The sequence below is a fragment of the Caloenas nicobarica genome, chromosome 3, assembly GCF_036013445.1.
Source record: "Caloenas nicobarica isolate bCalNic1 chromosome 3, bCalNic1.hap1, whole genome shotgun sequence".
Lineage (NCBI taxonomy): Eukaryota > Metazoa > Chordata > Aves > Columbiformes > Columbidae > Caloenas > Caloenas nicobarica.
In genome coordinates, this window is record NC_088247.1 from 32,782,598 (window position 1) to 32,801,963 (window position 19,366).

Sequence of the window (19,366 nt, forward strand, 5' to 3'; positions counted from 1 at the left end):
GATGGAAATAAACCTATTTAAAATTCAAGGCATAGAAAAAAAAATCTTAGAGATTAATCTATAATAATTGGGCGATATTTGTTTTTATTTGTTAAATTCAATTTCCTTTACAAGGTTATTTTGTACTGTAAGATAGACGGCTATTGATAATGCCTCTGTCAAAAAACAATTACGTCAAATCTGTTTCATTCCCAAATGAAATATATTCAATGAAAATAAAAGTGTGCAAGCAATAGATTCGTATTATTGAGAAATTTTAGAAATCATTTTCGATTATCACATGATAGAAAAGAAGAAGTGGAGTGGAGGAACTATGAAATAAAATACATTTCTCTTCTTCACAGTCAAAAGCTAAGTTTTAAGGAGCGGGTCCGGATGGCCAGCCCACGGGGTCAAAGCATAAAGAACAGGCAGTCTTCTGTGGGAGATCGCAGGTCACCAAGTGCCGACATTGCCACCGAGGGCAGCCCGACCAAAGTCCAGAAGAGCTGGAGCTTCAACGACCGAACTCGCTTCAGGCCCTCGCTGCGACTGAAGAGCTCGCAGCCCAAACCCGTGGTGGACGGTAGGAGCTTTTCATGCCTGGCTTGCCATTGTGCATTGCCACCAGCCCACTCACGCTCTCACACACCTGCTCTGCGAACGCGACCTGGTTTTGGGAAGCAGAAAAGATTGTTATATGGGGGCAGAGACACGAGAGAGCTGTAGCCTGCTTCAAAGAGCATGCCCAGGGGATTTTTTTTAAATAAGAAATCTCATGTCAGTGGTGCATAGGGAGTGATGGGTGGAAAAGGGGGTCACTACGGAAAATGGCAGGTGGACTAAATGCATCCCATGGGTTTGGCTGCAGCAGCTCTGCTGTCACAGCCCCTCTCCCAGCGCTGGGTGCACCTGCTGCTCAACCCACTGCCAAACAAAATCAGCGTTATTGCTTTTATATATTGCTTTCTAAACGGTATTTTAGATGTAGGAAGGACTTCTAACATGTGAAGAGGTGAATCCTTGTGAAAATGGCTCACTGACCCCACAGCAGGTGGGAACGTAACCTGTCCCACACGCTGCCTCCCCATGGGAATGGATGCTGCCTCTCTCCACTCTCTGTTTGCCAACTAGAATCATAGAATATTTGGGGTTGGGAGGGACTTTCAAAGGTGATCTAGTCCAACCCCCCTGCAATGAGCAGGGACATCTTCAACCAGATCAGGTTGCTCAGAGCCCCATCCAGCCTGGCCTTGAATGTTTCCAGGGATGGGGCATCTACCACCACTCTGTTCAGTGTTTTACCACCCTCATTGTATTAAAAATTTCTTCCTCATGTCTAGCTTTACTCTCTCCTCTAAGGTCCTGTTGGACATTAAGGTAGCCACTGTTCAGGCAGAGATCTCCATCTACAAAAACTTCCCAAAACAGCCCTTAACGAGAGAGAGCCAAAGTGGGTGAGAGCAGCCCCCCAACAGGCAGGAGCCGAAAGCACCAGATGAGCCCAACCCCTGTAAAAACAGGTCCGGCACTGAAAGGTGCACTCACACAGCTCTGGGGGTACCACTGCCCCACTGGGTTTGGATTTGGGTTTCCCCATTCGCATTTTTCCCAACTTAGGAATGTTTTGTTCTTCCCTGGGGGACCCCCAGGCAGAAAATAAGAGAAACTAACTGACCAGCTACAACAGGAGGCAGTGACCCTGGCTGTGTGGGAAGGGTATCCTATAAATAATTTGATCCAAATAACAAGATAAAAATTTAAACTCTTTCTGTGATGGCAATCACGCATATTACGTCCAACAACTGTGGTAAAACTAATTAGACAAAAGTGCGATTTCACTGTCTGCTTCCTTTTTAAGAGCACATATTATCACAGACATGTAGGTTGCAAAATACCCATTGAACTGAAATGCCCCATCCCTCAGCTGAGGATGTCCTACGCAACACATCTTTTCAGGAAGAGCCTGGGTAAATACACGTTTCCTGGAGGGCAAACAAGACAAACCAACAGCGTTTGCTAAGGTCATCATTCCAGGCTAGCCCACCCCTGCGGAGTCCTCTCAGATGCACAAATCCTGAATTTGCCTGCATTACAGTGAGCTGCCGAGGTGCCCCAGCCGCCGGGCTGCCATCCAGGCCGCTCGCCGCCCCTCGCTCCATCCTGGGGCACGGCCCTGGCTCGTGTCCCGCGGCAGCTGCGGCGCAGGGCCTGTGCCATGCTGGCCGGGGTCTCACGCTGACGTGGCGCTGGGACGAGGCCACTTGCACTGCAATGGGATGTGAGAAATGCTCTTGAGTACCAGAGTGGGCTTCAAGCTGCACTGTCTAAATTCAGGCTTCCTACGTAATCATTTTCATAGCACAAGTATCTCCCAGAGCCACGCCAGAAGTTATTTCATAGGTTAAACCCCTGTGACTCGCATTGCGCCTGGAAGTGACCTAAGAAGAGAGTAATTTGTTGAGCACAGTCCCTGGGTATCAGCGGCTCACTGCCGCTCCAGCCCCGCAGCCTGCACCTCGCTCAAAGATCCATTTAGTTTTTCATCAGCCCATTTGTCACAGACACATTTCCTCAGTGTGTCCTCTATTTTGTCCTGTATGTATTGTTGTTAATAGCAATGATCTGTGCAAGAAGGTCGTGTTCCTTCTCATTGTCTCCTTTTCATGGAAAAGGTGTCATAAACGGCACCTTGGGTATTTCTGTAGATAAAAGATAATAACAACAACAGAGAGTTCATTGCTATGCAATCTTGCCGCTCCTCAGGGCGAGCGCGGTCTGTTTCCTTGCCAGAGGTTTCCAGCTACTAGTCCACCCTTATGAACTGGGGCCAACAGATATGACCAATTTCTCATCCATGGCAGGAGGAACAGCTTCCATTGTGTCCAGGTTTTAGGCAAATGCCAAGTTTCCACTCTGGGACCCGATCCAGCTACTTCTAGGACTGGTATCATCAGAAAGATGTCCAGTGTGCTCACTGCTGAGGGGCAGCTCCTTGCTACCTTCCTCAGTCTGTTGCAGGAAAAGTCAACTACCAACCTTGATTTCTTTTTTTTTTTGGTGTTTTACCAATTTCATAGTTTGATATGCTTTCTGCATTTGACAGCTCAACGAAAAGTATCTGGAGATTATGTATTTAGTTTAGAATATCTTGCATTTTTCACTGGATGAAAATATAGTATTTGAAGCATTTTATTAATATCTTTTGTTTGTCAGGTCCTCCAGTTTCCTCCTTGAGGTATTCTCCAGTCAAAAGATTAATTATTTTGATGTGCCAATTTTCCAGCCAAACTAGAAACCACCCCTTTCTAGATAAAAGTCTGGACACAGAACAATACCCTTGAACAGCTGGTCCTTCTGTTGATTCTTACAGCTCTGTTGCATGTTTTTGGGGCCAAGAAATGACGCTTGCAATAGATCTTTCGGACAGAGGCAACATAATACTGAGTGCCCGGTCCAGTGTGAAAACTTTATATCAGCGATCTAGTGAAAAAATAACCTCTCACTATGAACTTCCCCTTCCAAAAGAAAAGATGCTCATCTATTTGCTTGATTTTCCTTTCACCATGCGGGATTTGGGGTTGTAAATGATCTTCTGTTAGTGCAGGCAGAGGAGGAACTACCTCATTGAGAAGGTGAGGTGCACTGAGCTCTCTGTAAAAATAAAGCAAAGAAGCAAGTATAGAAGTAGAGGGTTCAGAAAGGAAGAGAATTTTTTTGCGTACAAGGATGATCTAAGGCAGATAGTCAATGTATCCACTTTGCAGGGCTGACTGAGTTCTGATAAAGGTGGTTGGAACCTGGGACAAAATGATCAGAAGAAGACCACTGGAAAAACTAAACATTAGCAATTAGAAACTGTCCTGTAAATGGAGGTTTCTAATCCAGACAGGAGTTTATGGATGCAGCTAAGAGGCTAACATGATTGAAAATGTCATAGCCTTCCTCTTAAGCTACCCAGTAAAAAAAAGCTTACTAACACTCCCCTGCTGCATATTAAAACCACAGAAGGAGGGTTTCTTGGCAGCAGGCAAAAACACTTAAGCTGGCCACAGGTATCTCCCAAAAGGATTTTGGCATGGCAGCCTTAGAACAGTATGCACTGTTAGACAAATGGCTTGCTTTATGGGTAGCAACAGTCCTCTGAAACAGCCTATAAACCATTTACTCCAATTGCCAAAGTGAGCCTGGCAATGGCAGCAATTATTTCAGCTACATATGTGCTTTTGCAAATTGAATCCAAACCTGACAGAGCTTTGATGGCTGGAGGGAGCTTTGGTGGAGTGGCTACAGATGCTCTCTAGAGCATTTAACAACAGTGCAGGGGAGTGAAATTGAAAACCAAGACTTATGTAATCTGATTTTAAATACATGTCCAGCCTCTGCTGACATGTGGCTCACAACTGCCGGAAATCTTGCTGAAGAGGAGCTGTCCCTGCATCAAAACCAGAGAAACCAAATCCAAATTGCCCATGGGGAATGGCCCCGGCACATGGGAATACCCACCGGCAGGGGCCAAACCCATGCCAGAATCTGTGCAAGCAATCAAATAGTACAGGTGATCTCACACCATCGCCTAAGGCCTCGGTGTGCTTAGCATAGATCCAGCCACAGAAACTGACCTCACAAAATTTCTCTTCTTTTCTGAGGAAGAGAACCTTTTCTGCTTAAATCATGCTCCAGTCTTGCACAGCCACAGCTGAAGTAATGAACGGATATTATGTTGCGCATGCAGTTCTCAGTGAGGGACAAAAATGCCCTATTATACTTGTTTTCTACCATCTAAGCCTCTGCATGAGTTATTGTGCCTTCACTCTAACCTAGAGACATTGTGTGGCTTTTTGAATAAAACATAAAATGCGTTCAGCACTGGAGATATTACAAACATATTTCATTTGATTAATTAAAAAGAAGTCTCTAAGGAAGTATTTTATTTCTTGCACCATCCCGGAACATTATACGCTCGCACGACCTCTAGTCTTTTATTCCCTACAGAGTACTTGCACAAAATCCTCAGGGTAGAGTATATTATAAGAGCCATGGAAAGAATTCAATTGTGCATTTCAGCCCCCATGTCCTCAGTTACTACCATGTAATTTATGTATTTCCTTTCAGTAGCACAAACATCTTGACCTTGTAGAAGGTTCACTTGACATGGCAAAGGTCCTTAGTTTGGTTGCTTTTACATCTCGGTTAGCTTAGATTTGCTGATTCAAAATGAGGCTGCACGATGTCAAAATGAAGCTGCTCGATTTGTATAAACCCCATATGATGGCGCTAAATGATGTGTTATTATCAATATATCAATTCCTGCCAGGCAGTAGATTTATTTTCTTGTGATTGTTTAACTCGATGATAGAGGTCTCATTTATTACTGCTGTTACTATAATTAGTTAGGAAGATCTTATAAAAATAATCTGGCGTTCTGATCTAAGCTCTGTGTCATTTTTTTCATTTCATGTAAATAAGTGCCAGCCATTGGTTTCGAGGCATTGTTTTAGTTCATTCCAACCAAGATCCTGGCCATATGAGACCATAATTTAGTCTCTCCTTTATGACACATCTTGAGGAACCTCCTGTGCACCGCTGCTTGCTGGACTGAGGGCTCACGTGGTGGTCGCAGATGGATGATTAGCAAGGTCAGCTCCATGAAGGGCAGCAGCAGACCACCACGCAGAAGTATGATTTGCATGGGTTTCAGACAACCTCATCTGCAGTGAAGAGTAAAGAAATGAGTCAAGAAGTCATGCTGAGAGGGTGCTCATAAAAATTCCTAAACATGATATAACCCACTTGCACCAAATCAGAAACATTTGAGGAATGTTTTCATTTTCATAAAACATCGCTGGGAAAATATTTCATGGCTTTTTAAAATATAGGACTCTGCTGTTGCTACCTGAATCTAAAGCTGCCATCCTCTTTTCTCCCTTTGTTTATAGCTACCACCTCCTTCAAACAACAGGACCTGGAAATCTCCCAGGGCACAAGACCTGTGTAGTCCTTATCAGTCCTTATCAGACATCGTATCAACTGATATGGGCTACAAGGTCTCACAGGGAGACAGTCAGTTAGGCATGACATTTAGCTCATGAGTCCACAGTTCTAGATCTGAGCACATATATCTGCAATTTCTTCTACAGTTTTACCTTCTTGTGTGCAGTGTACATAAAATAACAGAAAGATGTGTAGCTAAAAATACACTAAAACCATACGTTTGGAGTCACCCAGCATTTTTCTTTCTTAGTCTAAACTTGCTAGCTAATGTGCCACTGTTTCTCATAAGATCAGCCATTTTAACTGCACAATTACTGTGTGTATAATGAATTGTTTTTAGAAAGTCTCCTGGTCCTCCATATCATCATTCAAAATGAAAAGGACTCCTTTTTAATTAAGGAGTGGGAGCTGTTCCATGAAATATTTCCAGTGCTGAAATTTTTTGAGAAGTTAAGTAATAACTGAAGATAATTGAGAGTTGTTAGCAGGGAATGCCAGAATTTTAGATATTTGAAACTTGCCAACATTATATGATAACTGATATAAATTAAGTTTCTGACCCTAAAAATTGCACTTACAAAGAAGAGACACTAGATAATTATACCCAGAACGTAAAAAACTTTCCACCAATCCTGTCTTCCATTTTGGCCAAATCCGAGCTTTTTTAGAAATGTTTTCACCTGTAAAATGTTGTTGGGGATATTCATTGTGATATTCTGCTTCATACTGTACTGCAGCTACTGAATTCCAGTTCTGGTGTCCTCTTCTCTTCCCCAATCTGGAAAGCTTTGCCTTTTTCAAGAGAAAGACCAGGGAGCAAGGAAGAGGCTATGGATGCACCACGACTGCGCTTCTCATAGGTGTTGCCTGTAGGTCGTGCACAAGTGCTGCTCCTTCCAGAGGGCACCAGTTTCCTTCCTCACCTGCGAAATTGCTTTCCAGCATGGAAATGGCAACCATTTCTTAAAAGCTCCCTGTAAACAATGTTCTAAAATGTTGTCAGCCTTATTCCCTCTTTCTTAATTTTGTCACTTGAATACTGTTGACAAAATCCCTGTCACTACCAGGGATTTCGGTGTCATTTTCTAGACAAATATTAAGCATCTAACATGAAGAGCGTGTCATGGAAGTTTACTTGTCCTGCCTCCTTTCTTCTTTTGTGATTAGAGGAAAGCCTTTTTTTTCACGGATTGAGGGAATAAATACATGATTCATTCCCTTGGACCTCCTTTTTCTGGCCTCTGCTCTGGAAAGCGTGTAAACATGGGTTGCTGCCTTTCCCTTTTTGGTGGAGCTTTGGGCGTTCTCATCATTATGCATGCAATTAAGTTCTATCCCAATTAGCGTTGCTTTTTTCAGTTGATTTTTCCTGTGGAGCTTAGCAAGCAATCATGGCAAAACAATTTATGTGAACTCTTTACTGAAAGAAAGTCAGCTTGTTGATGATTTAAAGCAATGGAAAATTTGAAAGAAAATCACTCCTAGGGGTAGTGAAGGGAATTTGTATTCATGGTTCAACAAACAGGAAAATAAGGAGAGCTTGTGAAGAAATGAGAAGTTTAATGAAACAAATTTAAACAAAGGCACTAGACTGAGACATTGTATTTTGATAAAGGGAAATTGCATGAGTTGTATGGACATAAACTGTGAAGATGTTTGTACTTAATTTTTGAGGGAAAAACGTAACTGAGATTTTGTGTAACATTCAGTGCATTATATAACATTTGTGGAAATACTATAAAATCAGTACAGGATATCTCCATTTTTTAGATAACGTAGGCTAAATCCCGAGCTTCCCACAGCAAACGCATGGGGTGAAGAAAGGTATTTCAAAGGTAACGTAAAGCTGAGTGAAATGCAGCTACTGTGTGGGCATCCTAGGCAGTACCTACAGCAGCAAAACAGGGGCTCCACGTTGCTTTCAGAGGAGGCTGAAAGAACAGAATAATGAGAGTATTAAGCTGCCAGCATCGCTCACCTGAGCTCAGCAGCCATTTAACAGTAAGGCAGCCCGGAGTCTAACACTGAAGCAGCTGCCTGGGCACCCTGCAGCAGAGCTACACGTCCACACCTCCATGTGATGGGGCGATCTGTCCTCCAAAAACTTTCATTTTATGTCTAACTTTACTTAGGTGGACTGAATTCTCCCCTCATTTTCTTTCTGACCGTTCACGCAGAAAATGAGTTTGGAGATGAGTGTGCTCCATTGGGGTCCCTGCACTCTGCACTGGGATGAGGCTGCTGAGCGGGATGGAGATCAGCTGTGGAGCTCCCTTATGAATCACCTGGACTGCAATTCCCAAGTTGAACTCTGAATAATAAACTATGGCATGATGTAACTCAGCACCGGTGAAAATTAGGCCACCATCCATTTTTCACCTTGTGTCATGCATTACAGTTAAAATCAATCAGTCTTTTTTCCCAAATCAGTCCTTTTTTTACCAAGTTGACACAACACTGTGCCGTAACGTCAATAACTGGGAGTCATATGCAGACTATCAACTTCAGGCACCTACTTATGTTTTGCTGTATCTAAAAGGTATGTACTCAGACTCAGCAGAATGATTTAGGTCACTCACAAGAGGACCCCTAACTACCTCCTACACAGTCAGAGTAAGATCTAAGTGCTTCTGAAGGCTTCCAAAAAACAGGTCAGTGTTGAGATCACTGTACCGTTTACTATGTTAGTGTTCATGGTGTCGGCACATCCACTTATTAATGCTGGACTGTCGTTGCTAGCATATGGCAGTTCCCAGAAAACAAATTAAAGGGCACAAAGTCTTTTTGATTCTGTTCAACAGGCACATAATTACTTGACTGTTACTGATATTGAAAGCATGGAACTATGAGGGTGATCAGAGCAGTGTCACAGTTCTCCTGATGCCCAAGCATGTTATTAAATGACAGAAAACACTTCTAAGAAAGGTCACATGATATTCAGAGAAATAATAAATCAAGCCATATGCATAACTTCTGCACAGAGCCATATGAAATGCAGCTACAAACTTGGACAATTTTTGTTGGTGACATATAATGTTTCAGAACTGTAATTTTTAGCGCATTCATTTTGGTTGATCATAAATGACTGGAGTTTGCATGAAAATGCATAAATACTGTGACAAACAGGGAAATATCAAGATTATTTTAATAACTCGTGCATGCCTTTCTTCTGTTTGCTGGCAATTGCTTTTTGCTGTGTGATTAAATCAAAGACTGCTCTTAAAGAAGAGGAAGAATTAAATAGTGGCAAAGACAAGACTTTAGCCCAAAGTAAATAACATCAAAGATCATAAGATAGTGGCAAATGCCTCATCAGTTGTGAAATAAACACATCCTGAATTGCAAAGATGCTGGTATTAGAAAAGGAGAATTGTTTCTGAGTTGCCAGACTGGCTGACACCCCTTCTTAGGAAGGCTTGCAGGGGTATGTCTAAATCTGTAGAGAGACACTTTGGCCACCATCAAGGCTGGATTTGTGAGCTGCCCAAGCAACAGACTCGAGACGCCTGTTGATGATGGTAGAGGCTCCTGGAGAGAAAGAAGAACCAGTGCTAGCCCTAGGAAGAGCCCTAGGAAGGCCTGGCAGAGCGGCCAACTTCATACAGAGCAGCTTCTGCCCAAGGTTCCTTGTGGAGCCCACTTGGACCATGTGCAGTCACCCCAACAGAAAGCAGGAGATGCAACCAAGGACTACAGGGAACGATGAAGAAGCAGATGTGTGCGGGGCAAGGCATGAGCTGGCACCAGAGGGTCTACTTGCCCTGTTAATGCTGGGGAGGGCTCTCTCTGGAAACAGCTGGGAACAGGCAGCAGCGTGGGGCTGGGCTTGTCGGAGGCCATAGCTTAACCCTGTCTGGGAACTGGCAGCGATTTTAACAGCTGGAGCTGCTGAAGCAGCCAAACTGGCCCCGACATGGCCCCAACCTCGAGAATGAACTCAAGAGGGATGGAAGAGATACAAGTACATGTCACCTCGTAACTATGTCATACACAACATGAGCTTCCACTGGAAGTACTCATCAGAATGTGAACTTTGATTTCAGTGGGGTTTTAAGCTGGAATTTTTTTTTCCAAATTGTTACTCTGCATTTCCCAAACTTTTTCCCAAGTCTGCTCAGTATTAAAAAGAAACATGAATGTTTCCCATATGAATCAAACAAGGTTTATGGCTTTCACAAGTTTTATTGACATGTGGTACCGAGTGCCTGCTATAATGAATGAAATTCATGTAAGTGGGAATATTAGAAAGTAAAAAAAGATGATTTATTAGGAGTGGTATCTCTTCTTAAAGCTAGCTTAAATTTGTAAGAATTTTCCAGCGTCTGTCTAAAGATTTTGCTGATGTTTGTACCCACATCAGAGCAACATGGAATACTATAATTGCACTGTGCTGTTCTCAAAACGGTTCTGCAAAGTTACGCTGTGTTAAGGAAGCCCTTTTATTAATGACACTGTACTTGGCAAAGGACCCAGGAGCCATATCAATGAGAGAACCATTCAGAAACATGTTTATTTTAAACTTACAAGTTGGAGACTCCTGTTTCACTGGGGTTATGTGGTTGTAGCTCTTACGACCTTAGCAGAATTATTCCTAATTTACACCAGCATAACTGAGTAGATTCAAACCTTAGAGAATCTCTGGCAATGCCAGTTGCATAAAAAGCCCTGGCTTTAGTATGGTACTTAGAAATGAGCTGGGAGATTTCAGCACTGGGAGAAGTAACTGGAGAGGCTGATCAAATGTGACATCTGGAAAGTTAGTGTCAAGAAATACTTAGCACCTTTGGAGAGAGAATTTTACATAGTATATATAGCTATCAAACTAACTACCTAGTTTATTTTAGCTAATTATGTTTTTGAGCAGGGATCCAAATCTTAGTTAGGTGGGATAGGTGGAAAGAAATATATAAGTCAAGTCAGCAGCAAAGCTCGTGAAAGAGTGCAAGAAAAACACTCTTGTCATCATTGTAGTTGTAACAGTAATAGTATGGAAGGGGAGGTTTCAAAGTTTTGTATGAACATTTCAGTTTTACAGTATTAACTTGATTTTTTTAAGGTTGCATTTGCTTGTTTCATGTGTACTTGAAGACATCATTAACTTGTGTATAACCCATCTTTCTTTCTATATCAAGCTGATCTATCAAAGATAAAACCCCCCACTCTTCAAAACTACAGTAGATGTTCCTCATAAATGTACCAGTTCAGCAACAGTCAAAAAAAGAAAATATATTCTTGAGGGTAATGGACTAGCCAGATTCATCAAAATAAATTATTATGGCCAAATACTAAATCTATGAAGACAACAATGCAGCAATACCAGTTTCTGAAGATGCAGCCTAGTACGATGCTGTTTATTCCAAGACAGCATTTGTATTCGATTTAAAAGTTACCATGAAATTTCCAGGACCTCCTGATTGACAAATAATATTTTTCATCTTTCATTTACAGTCTTTGTGAAAAGGGAACTTGCAAAAAATGTCCTGCAATCATTTGTGTCTGATTGTGTTTCAAAATTGCTTATAATAGAAGTCCCTGAAATGGTTTACTTGCAGTATTTCTGGATGACTAAGCCTATGTTTTAAATAACAGCATGAACGTACGTAGGGACACAGGACTGGGAAGAAATCTCCTCCATTACTGAGGGTTACTGAATCCCATCCTTTTTTCTCTATTTCATGTGTCCCTCTCTCATTTTACACTCTCTTTCTTATGAAGCAGAGACACATGTTGAAATACACAGGCCTTGGGTGAAATTCTTCACCTGGGAACTTGGTCTTTAGGCAGGTGAAGAGAGACGGCTGGGGAGGTAAAAACACCTACCTTCAAGAGTCTTTCTGTACTTCACATACCTTCAAGGCATATTTGACATAGGGACATCCACCAACCCAGCCCTCTCTGTTCTGTTCCCATTCCAGCACATTGTAAGTTTGTAAAACTTCTTGGTCACGCATCAGTCCATTTTTTTGGTGTATTCAGGCACAATGGGCACTTCTGAGATTTCTAGTTAATTCTCAAATGGTAAGCCTTCAGAGGCAATGTTAGGAAAGGGTAAAGGATCTATTTTTTTCAGGCAAATAAATACAGTAACTTGGCTTAAGCTCTTATTGCAAAGGAAGGCTGCAATACATACATGGCTCTGAGGTTTAAGGTGGCAGTTGATACAGGATGGGTCTCATTTTCTATTCATTTGTGGCAAAAAGGTTCTTCATTTATTTTCACCTGCAATAAAGCACTGGATCATTCCACAACCTCCTTAGTAAATGAAATGGATCTTCTCCTTTGTCTTCAATGTCAGGTTCATCCATATTGTTAAAAAAAATTAACAACTGAATATAACTTCAGCATCTTTTAGTTCTGCCATCACATCTGTTAGCTCACCACTTTCCCTTAAGAGAGAGAATCTGATGAAAAACAGTGAGACATCAGGAACAGACATGCTGGTACTAAACTATTAATTTGTTTGAAAAATAACAGGGCTTTCTTCCTTTCTAACTTCTACTGTTTACACTGGAGACTACCTGGGCCTTTAATGACACAAACATAGACACAGACAAGTGCATCATATAGTTTGTAAACTGATGAAGCTCTGTCTTATTTGATTTATAGTCCTTAATTTTCCAGAGCCGCTGTGCATGCAGTTAGAAAACACTTAGGAAGAGATTTTTAAATGCTGCTTGTTTAGTCTGCTCTTGTATGTTGCAGCTGACACCAGTCTTGGAACAGATGATGTTTATGATGATAAAGGGTGCCAGTGTGATGTGTCAGTAGAAGATCTCACCCCTGCTCTTAAAACCGTCATCAGAGCAATTAGGTAAGTAAAAAATACCGAATAAATAAATATTTGAGATTTCTTTAATTAAGATACTAATTAGCTGCAGGCCAATTAATAAAATGGTAATTTGTTGAACTTATTATATGGTTATTCTATTCTATTCCTATATTTGTAGCATAACTAATGATACTATAGTTTACTTATGCTTCCTTTTCATCAGTATTTTAAGGTTGAAATATTTTATCTGTTCTGTTAATCAGCTTTTCAATGTCTGTTATGTGATTTGCTTCAGAAAAGAGTAATGAATGCTGGTTTCCACTATATTTCCCGTGATCCAAATTACTGTAATCCAGTTTGACGTAGTTTTACTGAATGTATATCACCTTATCTGGAAAAAGTTACTTCCTTTAAAATTTTAGGGTTTTATTGCATTTCCGTGTTCCTGAGACTGTCATATGACTTTTATTTCAACTTTCTTCTGATAACAGCAGAAAAATTACTTTTGTTCACTTGTGCAAAGCCTTGCCTGCCACTATCCATTGAACTAAATATAACCCAAATAATTTAATAGTCTCCTTCTTTTCCAAGAGAGTAGCAAACTGCATTGAAACTTATAAAATTACCTGTACTGAAAACTTAAACTTAGCATTCGTTCTCCTGAGACTGCCAAGGCTCTTCATCTTCCTGAATATTTCGAAATGCAAATTCTGGCAGGCCAGATCCCCGCCATAAAGAGAACATCGACAAGCGAGGAGAGCTCAGGCGTTCCCTCTCTGCTGACAGCAAGCCTGTGGTTATTGCTGGGGTGACCCGCTGGCTCTGCAGCGCAGCCACAGCGCTGCCTGGCACCCCTCTTGCAGCAGCCACCCGGGGGGGTCTGCAAAGCCCTGTGGAAAGATGGTGTTTTCCATCGAGGAGACTCTTGCCTTAGTCCTCTCAGCACTACGGGAAGAAAGAGCTCAAGCTCTTTATGAAATAATTTCATGCAGTGATAACCTACAGGCTACTTGTATTTCCTTCCCCTTTTTCCCCCTGGTCGCCAATGAAGACAGATAGTAAGGCTGTTTCTAATACTTTTCTACTAGCACAGACAGCCTGACAGATCACTTGCAGACGTCTGTTCCAACCATTTTTCCAGCCTGCCTGGAAATGACCTCGCAGGATGTGTCAGATACCAGGTCTGTGTCCACAGCTACTGAAACTGGCCACTCAAATGTCACTGATGAGAACCATCTCTCGCCAGCAGTGTTTCAGTAGGTGAAAGAAATCCACACAGTGGACACCAACCTACAAGGCAGACCTATTCCTTCAAATGGAAAATGCTCAAATTAGGAACAACCAGCATAGCCTGTTGACTCTGGTGCCAAAGATCCTTGTCTGTGATGTTGCATTTTAAATAGACTGGTTGACACTTGGCTCCAAGCGCACCTTGTCACTGCATTGCCAAGTGATACCAATGGTCATCTCATTCTTAATACTTTAAGATCAATTTGACATTTTAATACTAAATTCATGGAGCTTGTTTTCAAAGGCACCACTGGATTGTGCAGTGCATCATCTGCATCTTTTCTTGGTTCACTTGGTAATTATCAGCTCAAATGGAAAGTCACCAGATGCAAAGAACCTTGTTGGCAAACTTTCTCCCCAGTGCCATCCACAGAAATGTTCTAATAAGAAGAGCAAAGATGCAACAGTTTGATTGTTTCAGACATGTACTATTTAACTGATACGAGTCAACTTTTTAGATTATCATCAACTTTTTCTCTGCATACTTGGCTTACAAAAAGCAACTCGTTTCACTACTGAGGCTGAGAATAAGAATTCTGCATCTCCACTTGCTATCAGCTAGCCACAAATCTTTCCCATCTCTCGCTGCAAATGTTAGAAGCAGCACATGCATCTTGCTTCAGAAACATACCTTTGTTTGAGATCTGTAAAGCAGTAATATGCAATGATCTTCAGACTTTTGTTAAACACTATACCTTAATCTCTCAAAATCAAGAGACTGATAATTCAGTTTGTCAGGTAGCTGATACTCCTCTTTCTTATTATTCAGAGTATCTGTTACCTGACTACACTGGGATCTATGCAAACATCTGAAGAAGGATCTGAGACACTATATAGTAGCTGTAGAATTTCAAGATGATAACATCTGCCTATATGGAAACTTTGTGCCTCATTTTGAAGTTTGTTTTTAGCAATGCCTTTTAATTGCAAAGGCAATGGGGGAGGATGGAGGCTGGTTTTCCTTTCATGCCAGATACAGGAGCAGCTGAAGACAGAAGGTACTTGAACAGCTTCATGAGACACTGTGCAAAAGACCCCAAATGGAAGCACATACAGTTGAATCTATTCAGGCTACATCACCTTGAAAAACTGCAGTAAGGGACAGTAACTGTTTTGTCCTGCTTACAGCTGGGTACAAATTGTTTTACAATGATACAAATGGTCCTTTTGTTTTGGAGAAAAAAATGAAATTAGCAAAATTAATTCATGCCTGTGGGTTTACAGAGGTAGGGCCTCTCACAGTTTTGGAATCAGAAAGAATTGGGTTTTTTTTTTCTGTGAAAGTAGCCTAGAATATGCGGGTTACTCTCAGGTTGGGCAGCCTTGAAATAGCAAAAGACAAAAACTGGTTTAGTTATAAGCTTTCATTTTGGTAATTTCAGAGTGTACTGCTTCAGTTTTGACCTTGCTTACATTTTTTCCAGGACTAACTTATTCTTCAAAACAACTTTTGATCTTAAACAAACAACACCTCCGAACTTTCATTTTGAAATGGTCAAAACAGGAGATGGAGAAAATGGCCTTTTCCTGAAAACCACTTCAATCTTTTAACACATTGGCCCTTTCCTACAGCAGGACTCTTAGCCAGTCCTACTAAAGACCCACTGGGCAGACCCATCCAGTAACGGCCCCTCAAGCTGAGTTCTCCACGGTCCAGTTCTTGTGCTGCCCTCTTACTGCAAACTCTCTGTTGGAAAAGATCAACTGGGGCAGTAGAGAAAGCAAGGGAAAGCTCCTTGAAGCATTTGCTCAGTGTTGGGTGAGTAGGCAGCAGACAGGCAGCGTGGTGAAACGTGGTGCGCTCCACAGCATGCCTGGGGCCAGGCCAGGGTGAGTCACACGTGGTGTGAATTTTGAGGCTGTCCGCTGCAGGGACACGAGTTGGACTTGATGATCCTTGTGGGTCCTTTCCAACTCAGGACATTCTGTGATTCTATGAGTCCTGCTCCTCTGCAGCCTCCGCCTGGGACCAGAGCAGCGCGCAAAGCGGTTCTTGCCAGCGGCGCTCTGAGCCTTTGTGCCAGCAGGTTTTTGTGGCGCTGCTCAACCGGTCCTAGTCTTGTCATGAACAAAGGCCGTTAATATCCTGCAGTTTTCCTGGAGACTAACAAAAAAACATTGCATTTTCCAGCTATGTTAGTTCACAATGATGAATGTATATAAAAGAGACTAAAAAGAAGATGAGGATACCTTGTTTCCATATGCTGCGATATCTCTGATCATTTTTCATAGCAAGAGACAGTAAATTCTGTAATACTCTCCACAACGGAAATGATGGAATTATTTTACTATTTATGGAATATAAAATTAGATTTGAGAAGCATTAATAAATATGCAATAGGAAATAACAGCAATGGCAGGAGGATGCACTTGCTGACCTAAGAGGTCTTTTCTCTCTTTAACTCTAGTGATTGCATAGATATGTTTTCATTTGTTGTTAATGAGAAATAATAATAATAAATGTAGCTTAACATAATGAAATTTGAAAATTCGTGAGCTGATAAGCTGTACAGTTAATAGTCACACATATTTAATAGCCAAAGAAGGAAAATAATTTACCATTTATGCTCAGTGTTTGAAATGTTTCTGAGACACTTATGTATTTCTAGCAGCCATTATGAATTTGTTCAATGGCGGTGTTTCAGAATCCTCTATTTCTTTTAAATCCTAACACATTGTATGTTTTCTGCCCAGATGGTCTTCAGAGCCTAGGCGAGGCTCTGAAATGTGCCTTTGGCTATGATAGCACTGTGCTTGGGAGACAGCGATGTCTCTGGCTGCTAGGGGATGGGTTAGTCCAGGCTGAGACCCGAGAGAGGAGAGAATTTTGACCCACTCACCCCGCACACAGTGAAACGACCTCTCAACCACCTTTGTCTGTTGGCCTCTCCATGTTTCCGAGGAAGAAGGGTTATTTGGCAAGCTAAGGGTAGAGAGACGGAGGAACCAGCACAACTAGATCTGTGTGTACCTGCTTTCCTGAGGTGGTGAGGGAGCAAACAACCTGTGGGCACCTCACCTAGCCACGGGCAAGACAACCTCCCTGTCTTGTAATCCTTAAGGCAGGAACCATCTGTGAGTTTACCTGAATGCCGGTAGAATGAAGCTCCATTTCTTCCTGAGATAGTGACAAGACTGACAAGACACAGGTTTAAAAAAATAACATGAGTATGTCCGGGCTGCAAGGAGGTTTAGAGATGTTCTGACTTGGTGCCAGTCTCAGCAAAGTGCACTAGTGACAAGCAGAATAGTTTTTCATACTGGGAGGGGCAACATGAATGGAAAATAAAAAGCAACAAACATCAGGAGAGATAAGCAACTTGCACATTCGGAAAACACTGTAATTCTAGATCAGTGCTGAACCTGCATTTGACAATAGATAAATGAAATGGATGCTGCTTTTGGGTGCCAGGGGTCAATAAGACAAAAGTTGGTATTGGACCTCTAACTTTCTACAAATTATCAGGGCATCTAAAGATTAGGAGAGGCTGTGGATTAGATATTAACTGCAGACAAAGCACTCTGATATATGGGTCTAATTCAGCACAAGAGTTGTTTTTCTGCTTTCCTCTGGATGCATCATTGAAATAGACTACATTTTACAGCTACTTCTCACCAGAAAATTGTCACATTTGGGACCTGAGTACATTTACAACCGCGTATCATCTGTCACATTAGATCTGAGTTTTAAAACGCCACCTCGCTACATGGCATACAGGGATTTAAAACTACAAATAATGTTTAAAAAAAAACTCATGGGCGCTACAGGCTTTGTTCTTCTGGGTTAAATCTTAATTCAGTTATGCCGTTCGGTCAGTGCTGGCAGTGCAGTATCAGACTCGGTTCAGTTTATGGTGAGTCTTGTTTGCCCCCGTGTGGCACAGCTGGAAAAGACAGACCGAGCGGGACTTGGTTTGTTCTGCTCCTCCTGTTTGTGTGAAGGGCTGGAGCTTCAGATACTTGGGGTATGAACCACTTTGTGCTCGTTCTCCCTTTTTTGCACAGGTACCTTTTCCTCCTGTGCCCGCGTAACCAAACCCTCTGCTTTCATCGCAAACGAGCACACCAGAATAGGCGACTTTGTATTCTAGAAGCAGAAATGAAGGAAGCTCAAGGGCTTTTTTTGTTCTCAATTCAGCTACTACTTTTGAATATGCTCTGTGTAGCTGTAATAATCTCTCAGGATGGGTGTTCAAACCTGTCAAGTTCAATTACATAGTTATTTCAAGATACAGAAAGATAACTGAATTTCTAAAATTGAAGTAAATAACTATGGAAAATGAACTCAATAACTGCAAAGCAGTTGCTAGGCTCCATCACTGAAAGCACTGAGGATTCCTGCTTCTTAATTAACTTTCAGGCTTTTAAAATGCCAGTCTTTTATAACCCTTCATTTTTTTGCACGGTTTTTGTAAAATTTTGTACATTCGAAACAAAAAGAAGTAAGCAATATGGGTCTGTTCCAAATCGTGCTGAAGTTAATCAAGATGACAACACATGAGCTAATAACTAAACCCGAAATAGTACAGTTACACCTCAGTGATACAGCCGTACAGCTTTTGGTCCTGTGTTTGACTTCTGAACGTTACGAACACACTACCTTGATAACCAAAAAACCTGTTACAAAGCTGCAAGGCACTAATGAAGACTTGTGCACACTGGTTAAGAAGCTGCTATGGCTGTTAAAAATTAGCCTTCTGTCTCTTCCCTTGTAAAATCACCCAGCTATGGTAAATTCAGTTGTCTTCAATTATGCTATTAATCCTCTGGCTCTGCTTTTCTAATAGAGTTTCATGTTTTTACTTTATCAAGAGAGTGAAGTAAAAAATTGCGAATACCAAAACAGAGAGAACAATAACAAAAGAATTATATTCTTGTATGTCAGCTACATCATTATTCTTTGTAACATGAATAAAGAACTAGATTCCGGGAGATTGTGCTGTCAGACTATTATGAACAGAACATCTTGGCATCATTTGACAGCTGAAAGAAAAAAAAAATCTGCATCCCAGCTTCAGAGGCCTTCAGATTACAAAAGACGCTGAAAGCGATTAGTCTGTAGAACTGGCTGACGATGGAAAAGAGGAAAGTGCATCATCTGACATGTTTAAAACTGCATGGAGATCAGTCCTGAACTGTCAAGGTGATGGACTACTCCTAATAGGTATTTTCCATTTTTAATTTCTACAATCAGAATCGTAGTTCAAGCTCTATACCAGTGACAAGCAATCTCATTTTTAGCTGGAAGTTACCAGAATGGGAAATATCAACAACCTAAGCACTGTGGGAACAGGCCGATATTATTTGGAAGAACATTTATGTATGACACAGAAA

General features: G+C 41.6%; 1 protein-coding gene across 2 annotated transcripts in view; it reads left to right on the forward strand.

The window, feature by feature from the left end:
* Positions 1–19,366, forward strand: part of KCNQ5 (potassium voltage-gated channel subfamily Q member 5) — a 287,542-nt gene that overhangs the window by 262,110 nt on the left and 6,066 nt on the right. For both annotated transcript variants that reach the window (XM_065630523.1, XM_065630522.1), the window contains 2 exons: positions 345–565; positions 12,676–12,784. In XM_065630523.1, coding sequence (XP_065486595.1) covers positions 345–565; positions 12,676–12,784 — 330 coding nt within the window. The remainder of the gene's footprint in view (positions 1–344; positions 566–12,675; positions 12,785–19,366) is intronic.